Source organism: Hypanus sabinus, chromosome 3 (genome assembly GCF_030144855.1).
Source record: "Hypanus sabinus isolate sHypSab1 chromosome 3, sHypSab1.hap1, whole genome shotgun sequence".
In the NCBI taxonomy this organism is placed as follows: domain Eukaryota; kingdom Metazoa; phylum Chordata; class Chondrichthyes; order Myliobatiformes; family Dasyatidae; genus Hypanus; species Hypanus sabinus.
The window spans coordinates 5,794,866-5,808,007 of record NC_082708.1 but is presented as its reverse complement, the minus strand read 5'-3'; the positions used below and the strand labels follow the sequence as shown (position 1 = coordinate 5,808,007).

General features: G+C 45.7%; 1 protein-coding gene across 1 annotated transcript in view; it reads right to left on the bottom strand.

The window, feature by feature from the left end:
• inppl1a (inositol polyphosphate phosphatase-like 1a) overlaps positions 1-13,142 on the bottom strand; it is a 188,493-nt gene that overhangs the window by 54,786 nt on the left and 120,565 nt on the right. Inside the window, exons 8-11 of the mRNA XM_059963612.1 lie at positions 8,403-8,516; positions 5,044-5,194; positions 3,202-3,308; positions 474-576 (exon numbers count right to left, since the gene is read on the bottom strand). Of these exons, the coding sequence (XP_059819595.1) occupies positions 474-576; positions 3,202-3,308; positions 5,044-5,194; positions 8,403-8,516 (475 nt within the window). The remainder of the gene's footprint in view (positions 1-473; positions 577-3,201; positions 3,309-5,043; positions 5,195-8,402; positions 8,517-13,142) is intronic.

Genomic DNA, 13,142 nt, shown 5'->3' with positions numbered 1-13,142 from the left:
TCCCCTTTGTCATGGTAGGGTAGTGTTCAGTGTAATGCTTTACAGTGCAGTCAATCAAGGGTCAATTCCCACCAGCAGTTTGTGCATACTCCCCGTCACTATGAGGGTTTCTCCCCCACATCCCAAAGTCGTGCGGCTTAGGATTAGTAAGTTGTGGGCTGCCCAGCACAATCAAGAGGGCCTAATTTTAAGGAGTTTGGAGACAAGTAGAGTGGGGGATGTCAGAGGGAGTTTTTTTTTACACACAGAGTGTTGGGTGAGTGGAACATACTGTCAGTGATGCTGGTAGAGGCAGAAACATTAGGGACATTTGAAAGACTCATAGATAGGCACATGGATGAAAGTAAAATGGAGGACTATGCAGGAGGGTCGGTTTAGAGTAATCTTAAAGTAGGATTAAAGGTCAGCTCAACTCTGTGGGCTGAAGAGGCTGCGCTGTGCTGTTCTAAGTGACAAATAAAGTTAATCTTTACCCATATTCCAGGTGCCAATGAAGATGGAGATCATGTCCGGTTCATCCTGCTTTGAATACTTGTTCTTCATTAGCTGCAGGAGTTGGCAGAATGCCTCACGTTTCTGTACGGGGAGAACAGTGAACAACAACTAGTAAAGGCCTGACAGAGTGGCTGCCAACTGTGCTTTCAAAGTCCTTACAATCACAGAACTAAACAGCATGGATGAAGGTCTTTTGGCCCAACCAGTCTATCCAGCCACAGTCCACCCATTTAGTTCCAATTCATAGTGTCTGACCGTAACCTGTGAAACCCCGCATGTTGTGGGCATGCTATGTTGACGCCGGAAACATGGCAACTTTTGTGGGCTGTGTTGGTTGTTGATGCAAACGAGGCATTTCACTGTATGTTTCAAAGTCCGTCGCAAAGTTAAGCTAATCTGAACACAAAGGATTCTGCAGATGCAGGAAATGCAGAGCCACACACACAAAATGCTGGAGGAACTCAGCAAGTCAGGCAGCACCTATGGAAATGACAAATAAACACCTCAATTCAGGACCCCAAACTATCTTCCCTGGTGAGGTGACACTTTTCCTGTTGGGGTCATCTACTGTATCCGGTGCTCCCAATGCGGTCTCCTCTACATTAGTGAAACCCAATGTAAAATGGGGGAACCATCTTTGTTAAGCACCTCTGTTCTATCTGCAAAAAGCAGGATTTCCCGGTGGCTAATCATTTTAATTCCAATCCCCATTCCCTTTCCAACATTTGATCCATGGCCTCTTCTTCTGCTGTGGTGAAGCCTTTCTCAAGTTGAAGGAGCAACATTTCATATTCTGTCTTGGTAGCCTCCAACCTGACAGCATGAACATCAATTTCCCCAATTTCAGGTAATTTCCTCCCCCTCCTCATTCCCTCTACTTCTATTCCCCACTCTGGCCTCTTAACTCTTCTCCTCACCTGCTTATCACCTCCCCTAGTGTCCCTCCTCCTCCCCTTTCTCCCCTTGGTCCACTTTCCTCTATCAGATTCCTTCTTCTTCAGCCCTTTGCCCTTTCCACCTATCACCTCCCAAGCTTCATTCTTCATTCTCCCCCCCGCCCCACCAACCTGGCTTCACATATCACCTTCTACCTTGTCGTCCTTCCCTTCCCCCACTTTCTTATTTTGGCATCTTCCCCCTCCCCTTCCAGTCCCGATGAAGTGTATTGGCCCGAAACGTCCAATGTTAATTCACTTCCACAGATACTACCTGACCTGCTGAGTTCCTCCAACATTTTGTGTTGGTTGCTCTAATTTAATGTACTTTTATCTAAAACGCTTCTTAAACAATATTATTGTACCTGCCTTAACCACTTTCTGACAGCTCATTTCATAAACTCACCACCCTCTGGGTGAAAAAGCTGCCCCTCAAGTCTCTTATAATTCTTTCTCTTCTCGCCCTAAACTAATGCCCTCTAGTTCTGGATTCCCCTACCCTGGAGACGTGCCTTTATTCTGACAACCCTAAACGATGCTGAAAATCCAAAGTTACACACACAAAATGCTGGAGGAACTCAACAGGCCAAGCAGCATCTATAAAAAAGAGTAAACAGTTGATGTTTCGGTCCAAGACTCTATATAGGCCTTCCAGTATCCAGTAAATTTTAATGAGATCCCCCACCATCCTTCTGAACTCTGTCAAGTACTGGCCCAGAGACATCAAACACTTCATATACGTAATCATGACTCTGGAAATGGCAGAGTGGTTTATACGCTTTCGGTTAACATCTCAGACACACAGTAACGAAGGTCGTTTGCCTGAAGCTCCGTGGAACATTTTATGATGTCATAGGCATTGCCATTAATGTAGACAACGGACCGCAGATAGTGGAATTTGCAACAAGAAACAACCTGCCAAAGGAACTCTACTCGTTCACCTCTATTCATACTGATATTGGAACTCAGCTAGCTCCATCATAAGCACTAACCTCCACTACACTGAGGATATCTTCCAAAGCCGATGCCTCAGGAAGGTGGTGTCCATCATTTAAGGACCCCGTCACCTAGTACATACTCTCTTCTCATTTCTACCAGCAGGGATGAAGTACAGGAGCCTGAAGACACACACTTGATATTTAAGAACAGCTTCTTTTCCTCTGCCATCAGATTTCTGACTAGATAATGAACCTATGTACACTAAATCACTTTTCTTTGCTCTTTTTGCAATATATATATATATACACACACACACACACTAATGTAATTTCTATTTTTTATTATTTATTGCAATGCATTGCTGCTGCAAAATAACAAATTTCTTGACATACAGTATGCCAGTGATATTAAACCTGATACTGGTATCTTTCCTGCAGATACAGCTTCCTAGAACTGCACATAGTACTGAAAATTAGGCCTCCCCAATGTCTTATAAAATACTAAAGTGACATTTCAACTGCTGTACACAGCACTCCAATTTCTAAAGGCCAATGTACTGAATGCTCTCTTTACGACCCTATCTACTTCTGATGTCCCTTGCAAGGAATTCCGGATCTGTATTTCCCCGATCCCTCTGTTCTGCCACACTCCTCAGTGCCCTTCCATTCACTGTGTATGTCCTACCCCGGTCAGCAGGCTGAGCAGCATCTGTAGAGGAGAGGAACTGTCGACGTTTCGGGTCGAAACTGTGCATTGGAACAGGTTGTTGTTTGACACAACAAATCCAGACTGAACTGTTTGAGAATGAAACACCAGCAGCCTGGCCACTCACCCTTGTGGTTTCAAAAATGAAGTCCTTCCTCTGCGTTTTATCCTTTTCCTTTTCAAACACAATTCCCAACTTGTTGTGGACACGCTGCGACTTTATCAGCTGCCGAACTGATGGAGAGTAAATATAGTTTACTTTATAATAACTTAGTCATAACAATTCACTTTGTAACAATTTACCTTAGAATTATTTACTTTACAATAATTCCCTGAATATTGCATGTTACTGTTGGCCTTTATAATCACTACTCAGTGAAGCAGCCAGCTTAATCTAATTTATTTATTTAGGGAAATGTTGTGACACCCATCCATCCAGCCCAATAGGTTACACTGCACAGCAACCCACTAATTTAGACCATAAGATATAGGAGCAGAATTAGGCCTTTTGGCCCATCGAGCCTACTCTGCCATTTCAACATGACTGGTCCATTTTTATCTCTCAGCCCCAGTCTCCTGCCTCCTCCCCACATCCCTTCATGCCCTGACCAATCAACCTCTGCCTGTCCACTCTCTGGCTGAAGAAATGCCTCATCTCTGTTCTAAAAGGATGCCCCCTGTATTCTGAGGTTGTGTCCTCTGGTCCTAGACTGTCTCACCATAGGAAACATCCTCTCCACATCCACTCTATCAAGGCCTTTCAACGTTGATTAGGTTTCAATTAGGTCACCCCTCATTCTTCAGAGTTCTGGTGACTACAGGCCCAGAGCCATCAAACACTGATCATACGACAAGCTGTTTAAACTTGGAATCATTTTCACGAGCCTCCTTAAACCCTGTTCAGTGTCTGCACATCCTTTCTATGATAAGGGGCCCAAAACTGCTCACAATACTCCAAGTGAGGTCTCACCAGCACTTTATATAGTCAACTTTACATCCTTTCTTTTATATTCCAGTCCTCTTCAAATGAATGTGAACATTGCATTTCCCTTCCTCACCACCAACTCAACCTGCAAATTAACCTTTAGGGAATCCTGTACAAGGACTACCAAGTCCTTTCTGTCTCCGATTTTTGAATTTTCTTACCATTTAAAAAAAAGTCTTCCCTTTTATTTCTTCTACCAAAGTACATGACCACACACTTCTCAACACTGTATTCTGTCTGCCACTTCCTTGCCCATTCTCCTAAGTCCTTCTCAGCAACATGTACAACACGCTGGAGGAACTCAGCATCCGTGGGCAGAGACCCCTCGTCAGGACTGAAACGTTGACTGTTCGTTTCCATGGATGCTGCCCGACCTGCTGAGTTCCTCCAGCGTGTTGTATGTGTTGCTTTGACCACAGCATCTGCAGTGTACTTTGTATTTACTAAGTCCTTCTGTAGCCTCTCTACTTCAAAATTTCCTGCCCCTCCACCTATCTTCATATCGTCTGCAAACTTTGCAACAAAGCAATTAATTCCACCATGGAAGTCATTGACATAAAGTGTTGTGCTAACCGCTATACTACCACGGCGCCCAAATCTTCCTGCACCCTCTCATTCTGTCTTCTCCACCCTCCCATTCGATACAAAGCCCTGTCATAAACTATTGAACAATTCACTAGTATAAGATGCAGCCTTGACCTCACAACCTACCTCATTATGACCTTGTACCTTATTGTCTACTTGCACTGTAACTTTATTCAGCAATCTGTTATTACTTTCCCTTGTACTACCTGTGTAATGAATTGTTCTGTATGAACAGCATGCAAGACGAAGAGATTGATAACAAAGATTGTTAAAAAGGTTTTTTTTTGTACTGATCACGGTGTCAAATATTTAACATCATTCTTAAAACCTTAGGCTACTGCTAGTCCCAAAACTCAACTGAATTATGGAATAGGTTCTAGGCGCGGCCCTCCTCCTTACTTTTATCATGAGTAAATGTGTTCCAGTCCTCCTGAGTGTCCTTGGATTTCTTCATTACCACCAGTTTACCCCCCTCCACATCCACACTGAGCGAGTACTTCTGCGATTTACCAATCTTCGTTAAATCTGTCAGGTTCACGTCCAGCTTAACCTGAGGAAGAAGAGGAAGATGAGTGCCAACGTTATAAGAGCTGTGGTTACTTACTGTTAAAAAAAATAGCTTTATTTGTCACTGGTACATAAGAGCAGAAGAGATAGGAGCAGAATTAGGCTATCTGGCCCATCACACCTGCTCTGTCATTTCATCTTGGCTGATTCATTATCCATCTCAACCCTATTCTCCTTCCGAAAACATCAAAGCATACAGTGAAATGAGTCGTTGGCATCTATAACCATTGCAGTCCGAGGATTGTGCTGGGCAGTCCACAAATGTCGTCATGCTTCAACACGTCCACAACTCACTCACCCTAACCCCATACGTCTTGGGACTGTGGGAGGAATCCAAAGCACCCCGAGGAACCCCACATGGTCACAGGAGAACGTACAGACAGTGGCGGAAATTGAAGCCTGATTGGCAATTGGTGATCAGCTACCATAGTAGTCCGATAGCACATGACTAGTTATGTGCTGGCTCAGTGGTAGCTCTCTCAGTGAAATCAAACAGGTTCATAGATACAAACTCCCTGGGGGAATGCTGCGCTCTTGGAAAGATGCAACTGAGGGAGCTTCATGTTGATAATAGGATCACTGGAGGGAATTAACACTGTGGATCAGTGTGATGGTGGAGAGGCAGATATACTGACGGACAGGCGATGTACTGGCAAAGAGTAGTTAAAGGGCATAGATTGAGTGGACAGCCTGAGATCCCAGGGCAGAAAGGGGTTACAACTTTAAGGTGATTGGAAGAAAGTAATGGGGGCAAGTCAGAAGTAGTTTTTTTTTTTTACACAGAGTGTGGTGGGACTTGAGGACCTGAGTTACAGAGTAAGATTGAATAGATGGCAACTTTATTCCCTGCAGTATAGGAGAATGAGGGGAGATTTGATAGAAATACACAAAATTATGAGGGGTATAAATAGGGGAAATGCAAGCAGGCTTTTTCCACTGAGCTTGGGTGAGACTAGAACAATGTCATAGGTTAAGGCTGGAAAGTGAAATGTTGAAGGGGAGCCTCTTCACTCAGAGAGTGGTGAGTGTGGAATGAGTTCCCAGTGGATACGGGTTTGATTTTATAAGGCAAGGTAAGTTTGGATAGATACATGGATGGGAGGGGAGTGGAGAGCTATGGCTGGGTGCAGGTCGATTAATAGTTAGTTGGGGACTAGGTGGGCTGAAGATCCTGTTTCTGTGCTGCAGTGCTCAATGACTCTAACGACATTCTCTCTGTTTGCAGTCATGTTGAGTGCACCTCACGTTAAATTTGGGAAAAGTCACAACAAATCTGGTGGTAACTGGGCAGAGATCTGGACATCAGATTCTCTTGCCACATGGGGCTAATGTTTACTATTAACAAACAGCACAAGTGTAGAAAATTGTGCACTTTGGGAATGCGATCTGGCACTCTAAATTTCTGCTGTCACAAATAGAGGGCAATGATGGATCAAGTAGATAGATTAGGTGAGATTTAAGCAGAGTGGCCATTGTGTTAGCTTTTCCACTGAGGTTGGGTGAGACTACAACTAGAGGTCATGGGTTAGTAGCAGTAGTACATATTAGTAGTCTCTCGAAGTCCGAGGAAGATGAATTTGTTGTGCAGTCAACGTCTGTGGACACGCACAGGACTTCTGAGGCCAAAGTCCGAAGCGCAGATAGGGTTGCAGATGGGGCAAGGAGCACCGCCTGCTGGAGCAGGAGCGGACGCCTTCCTGTGTCTTTCTTGACTCGCCTTGAGGCGCTGCATGCGCCAGTTGGCTTGGAAGCTGTTTGCTGCCTTGGAGCATAGATTGCGCCACTGGGACCGGTCAGCAGCAGTATGTTCGAGATCGCAGGGCTGGAGTTTGGCCCACTTGAGGTTGTCCTTGTACCTCTTCCTTGGGCAACCTTGGGCACGGTTGCCCTGCTCCAGTTCTCCGTAGAACAACTGATGCGGCATTCTGGACTCATCCATGCGGATCACACGGCCGGTCCATCTGAGCTGAGCCTTCAAAACCTTGGCTTCAATGCCTGTGGTATTGGCTCAGTCCAGGATTGTCATGGGTTAACGGTGAGAAGTAAAATGTTTAAAGGATACATGAGGGGGAACGAGGGTGGTGAAAGTGTGGAATGAGCTGCCAGTGGAAATGGTGGATGTGAGTTCCATTTCAACATTTAAGAGAAATTTGGATAGGTACATGGATGGGAGGGGTAGGGACGGCTATGGTCTGGGTGCGAGTCGCTAGGACTAACTAGGCAGATTAATAGGTCAGCATTGTTTAGAAGGGCCAAAGGGACTGTTTCTGTGCTGTGGTGTTCTATGACTCTAAGTAGGTTTTGTTTCTCTTTGTTTTCAGGTGAGCAGAGAAACAAAAGCTCCAGTTTTGACCGACCCTTCACATAGTTGAAACAACAAAGTGCATTACTGTCAAAGGAACAGGATTGACAGACTGAATGGCCTCATTCTGCTCCAATGTGGCTTTTGCCGTAAGAATGGCTCATTTCTGAAGAGTACTGCAGTGAAGCACTTCAGTCTCACTGAATGGAAGATAAACTGGAATCAATGCTGTCATAGAGAGCAGGCAGCTCAATAATACACTGTTCAAAAAGAATCCCCTCTTGCTGTTTAATCTTCGTCTGACAGTTGGAAAACTTCTGGGAACAGCTTCTCAATTTACCTTTATCAAAACTATTCACAGTTTTAAACAACTTCCCTAAATTTTTCCCTGAAGAGTATAACTCCAGCAATCTCTATCTTTTCCTCCCATGGCCTCTATCTGTAACCCCACACCACCCACCCTGCAGCCTCCATCCATTCCCCCCCAACCCCTCTGAGGCCTCTATCCACCCTCCCCCTCCCATGGACTCTATCCATTCCCCCACCAACTCCCCGTGGCCTCTATCCGTTGCCTCCCAACCCCTCTGAGACCTCTGCCCATCCTGTCCCCCACCTCCCCCACCCCCCATGGCCTCTATCCATCCCCCCAACCCCTCTGTGGCTTCTATCCATCCCCCCACCACCCCTCAGCCTCTATCCACCCTCCCTCCCACCCCACCACCCCCGTGGCCTCTATCATATCCCCTCCTGATTTTAATCTATATTACTCTCATGATTTTACAAAACTGGTCCCACCCTAGTGGGAGAGCCACCACTTTGGCCAGGGAGGAGGAGCAGAACTCATCACCTCAGCGAATACTGACGCGAGCAGAAGGCAGAAGACCGTTACCTCAAAGGCCTGCACGGGAATGCTCTTTGCCTTGCGAGGTGCTGTATGAGAGAACACGGACGACTGCGATGTGAAGCTGGGACAGGAACTCATATCCTGCAGCGCCTTCAGAGCCTGAGGGAGAAAGGATGTTCACACCGTGAGACTGAAATTGCACACATCCCAGCTCAACACTCCCAATGCTGTCCATATTTATTTACCTATCAAGATGAAGGGCAGAACAGGCCCTTCCAGCCACGCCTCCCAGCAACCCCAATTCAACACCAGTGTAACCACAGGACAAGTTAAAATGACCTATTGACCTACCAACCAGTACATCTTCAGACTGTGGAAGGAAACCGGAGTACACGGAGAAAACCTACACAATCCACGGGGAAGGCATAAAAACTCCTTCCAGAGGATTCCAGAATTGATCTCCAAACTCTGATGCCCCGAGCTGTAATTGCGTCATGCTAGCTGCTACACTACTGTACGTGGAGTGTATGAGGCTGCAGCCAGTATTTGCATATCTGAGCAGGTTGCTCCAAGCCTTCTGGCTGCATTTTAGCCCATTTGCTTCATCTTTGGTTATCCAGTATGGAAGGGAGCAGGGCAGGGAGGAAGATATCCTCACTCAAACCTGTCGAATACTAAAAGGCCTAGAAATAATGGATGTGTGGAGGCTCTTTCCTAGGACCAGAGGGCACAGCCACAGAATACAAGGACATCACTTTAGAACAGAGATGACAGGAATTTTGTTAGCCAGGGGGTGGTGAATCTGTGGAATTCATTGTCACAGGTGGTTGTGGAGGCCAAGTCATTGAGTATATTTAAAGCGGAGGTTGATAGGTTCTTGTTTAGTCAGGGATTCAAAGAACACAAGCAAGAAAGGAAGGAAGGAGAACAGGGTTGAATGGGATAATAAATCAGCCATGATGGAATGGGGGAGCAGTATTGATCTGCCCAATGCCCTAATTCTGTTCCTATATCTTACAGTGTTAACCTGTTCGTGGGGCTGGCTACAATAGCTAACTGTGGTCCAGGAGACGGAAGGCGGAGGGTTCTGTCTGGGCTGACAGCCCGGCAATGTTCAGGGGGTATATCTGTGATCTGGTAGCTGTGGAAAAAGAATACACAGCATCCACCTATAACATAGAGATGCTTCGAGACCATGGAGATAAATGCCATCCTCCATGTATTAGTTTAGTCTGTGTTAGTTATGATTTGTCTGGTTTGTGTGTACCGTGATTGCACAATAGTACTGTAGTGGCGTCCATTCATAATAAATGTAGGTAATTTTGTAAATAAAAAGGAAGATATTAATGGAGCTAAAAGTAGTTTGGAGGGCACAAGAGAATCAAGATTCAAGATTATTTATTGTCATTCTTCAGTACACAACGTAAAGGAGAACAGAATAATTCTTACTCTGGATCCGATGCAATCTGAACACAATAAACAGAAAAAGTGCAATAAATACACCCCGTAAAAGAGAATGTAGGAGTAATGGAGTGTGGATGAATATACTGCAGATGCTCGAGCTAAAGCACTGTACAGAAAGAGAGGGAAACTGAGCGGGTCAGGCAGCATCTGTGGAAGGAAATGGACAGACCCTAGATCAGGACTGGAAAGGTCGGGGGTGGGGAGAGCAGTCAGCATTCCCTTATAAAGTGACCACAGCAGTGTAGTGGTTAGCGCAATGCTCTACAGTGCCAGTGACCAATTTGGAAGGGGAATGGGGAAAGGAATTTAAATGGTTGGCCACCGGGTATGTCCGCTTTTGCAGATGGAGCAGAGGTGGTAGACAAAGCAAACCCCCCAATTGACGTCAGGTCTCACCAACGTAGAGGCCACATCAGCAGCAGTCTCAGTCACTGACCTTTCTCAGCCACTGTGATTCTTGGCTTGGAGGGAAGAGTGAAGTGGTTCCACCCCCAGTATCTAGCTGCCAGCATACCTGCTTGAGCTACCCTTAACTCGTTCTGCGCCCTCCCTCTTGTGTGCGCAGAACATGGCTAACACACACCTGGGTTCAACTGCCACAGCTGTCTTTAAGGAGTTAGGGTTAAGGTTCTCCACGGGACTACGTGGGTGTCTTCCCACATCCCAGAAACGTACAGTTAGGACTGGGGCATGCAACGTTGGGGCCTAAGGCATGGCAAAGCTTGCAGGCTGCCCCCAGCATATACTTGGAACGTGATGGCCATTGACACAAACGACACATTTCTCTGTACACTTTGATGCTTTGACAAATAAAGCAAATCTTTATCATAAGAGCTGGTAGGTGATGGATCCATGAGAGTGGTGGATGATGGGACAGGGGGTGAGTGGGAATGATGTAAGAATCTGGAAGGTGATTGGTGGAAGTGACAAAGGGCTGAAGATGACGAAATCTGTTAGGAGAGGGAAGGAGAGGACGCAAACCTGAGGGAGGAGTGTGCAGGTAATGGGGCAGATGGAGAGGGTTGAGGAGGGAAAGAGAGATGTGAAAACATTTATTCAATTAACATCTTGAAATTTAAAAACATTTTCAGTGAAACTGAAAAGCAGTCAGATGGTTGTAAACACCAGATTCCAGGAAGGAAATCTACTCTCCTTATCCAGTCGGGAGATCCCAAAATGTGAGGGGGGGGGGGGTTTCAACTGCACTTAAATGTTTGAGAAACACAGCATGGTAGAGACCCCCCGGCCCATGATTTGTTGCAACCCTTTAACTACCCCAAGGTCAATCTAACCTTTCCGTCTCGCATAACCTTCCATTTCTCTTTCACTCGCATGCCTAAGTGTTCTAAGAGTTTCTTAAACATCCCTAACATATCTACCTCTACCACCATCCATGACAGGGCATTTCCACCCACCCACCTGTAAAAAACCTATCTCTGACTTTCCCCCGATACTTTCCCCCAATCAGCTTAAAATTTTGCCCCCTGGTATTAGCAATTTCTGCCCTTGGAAAAAGTCTTTAGCTACCCATTCTATATAATCATCTTGTACACCTCTCTCATCCTATTGTGCTGCAAAGAGAAAAGCCCAAGCCCACTCAACCTGTCTTCACAAGACACGCTCTCTAGTCCAGGCAGCATCCTGGTAAATAACCTCTGCCCCCTCTTGAAAGTTCTCATCCCCTTCCCATAATGAGCCGACAAGAGCTGAACACAATATTCCAAGTGAAGTCTAACCAGGGTTTTACAGAGCTGCAGCTCTGTGTAAGGAAGATAGGGCAAAGTGCCTTACTCGTTTAAAAAAAAAGCTTAAAATGAAGTTTACTCAATCAGATTCACAATTCTACTGTAGTTCTATTTCTTTCCATCAAAAGATTTTACCTCTGTGAGGTCAGGTCCTGTTCTCTCCCTCTTTCTGCAAGTCCCTATTCACCTCTACAGTCAGAGTGGACACACCGGGTTTCCTCAGCAATGAAGTTCTAATAAAGTCAACAGCTGTGTCTTCCTCTCCACGCACACCGCCTAACCCGGTGTTCCGCGTGTCCTTCAGATTTCTTCCTTCGGCAGTATTCCGGGCTTTATCCTTCTCTGCTACTGTGAACAGGGCTGCGATGTTGGAGACTTGCAAGCTTCCTGCACCACTCCCAAATTGTAGGTGGTTTACAGGTCAGTAGGAGTTGCAAAGTTCCCACAGCAATCCTAAATAAATTTAATTTGCAGTAATTACCTTTCCTACTGAGTTTTCCAACCATTAAATACGTCCCCTCCATGTAAGTCAATCAGAGTACTACAACAGAGAAAAAGGCCTTTTTGATCCACCTAGTCCATGTCAAACTAGTCCCATCTGAACCATGTCTCTCCATACCCCTTCCATTCATGTACCTATCCAAGCTTCTCTTAAACGTTGAGATCAAACCCACATCTACCACTTCCACTGGCAGCTCGTTCCACACTCTCACCACCCTCTGAGTGAAGAAGTTCCCCTCAGGTTCCCCTGAAACATTTCACCTTTCACCCTTAACCCATGACCTCTAGTTCTAGTCTCACCCAACCTCAATGGAAAAAGATCTGTTTACAGTCACCCTATCTATACCCCTCATAATTTTGTATACCTCTATCAAATTTCCCCTCATTCTTCTATGCTCCAGGGAATGAAGTCCTAACCTATACAACATTTCCCTGTAACTCAGGTCCTCAAATCCTGGAGACATCCTTGTAAATCTTCTCTGCACTCTTTCAATCTCAGTGATATCTTTCCTGTAGGTAGGTGACTAGAACTGCACACAGTACTCCAAATTAGGCCTCACCAGTGTTTTATCAGATCTCTCCATGACTCTTTCCTCCAAGGTAATACTGTCAGCATCATTCTTGTGAAGAAAGATGCAACGTGCTCAGTTACCACCTGAACTCTGTGTGCAGTTTGGTCCCATGAGCCTCATACTTTGACCACTCCTCCAATATTCATGTGTTCACAACAAAAAATGACAGTAACACCCCAAATTCTGCATTTAAACCATACAGGTGCTTGCCAACAATACTCACTCTGTCCTTCAAATGGCCAGAGGAGGGGCAAAGGGGTGGGGGGGAGAAGGAGGGGTGTGATGGTTGTGGGGGCTGGCGGAGCGATGAGGGGTGGGGATGGTGACAGTGGGCAAGGTGGAGTGGTGGGAGGATGAAGGGTAAAAGGAGACTGGGGGTGATGAGGGGGGGCAGCTGGGAGGTAGTGGGATAATCTCTGCCCTTCCCATGATGAATCTCATACATTTGGTCTACCCAAACTGGAAACCTCGGACTGATAGTTCCATACAATCACTGCACAAGA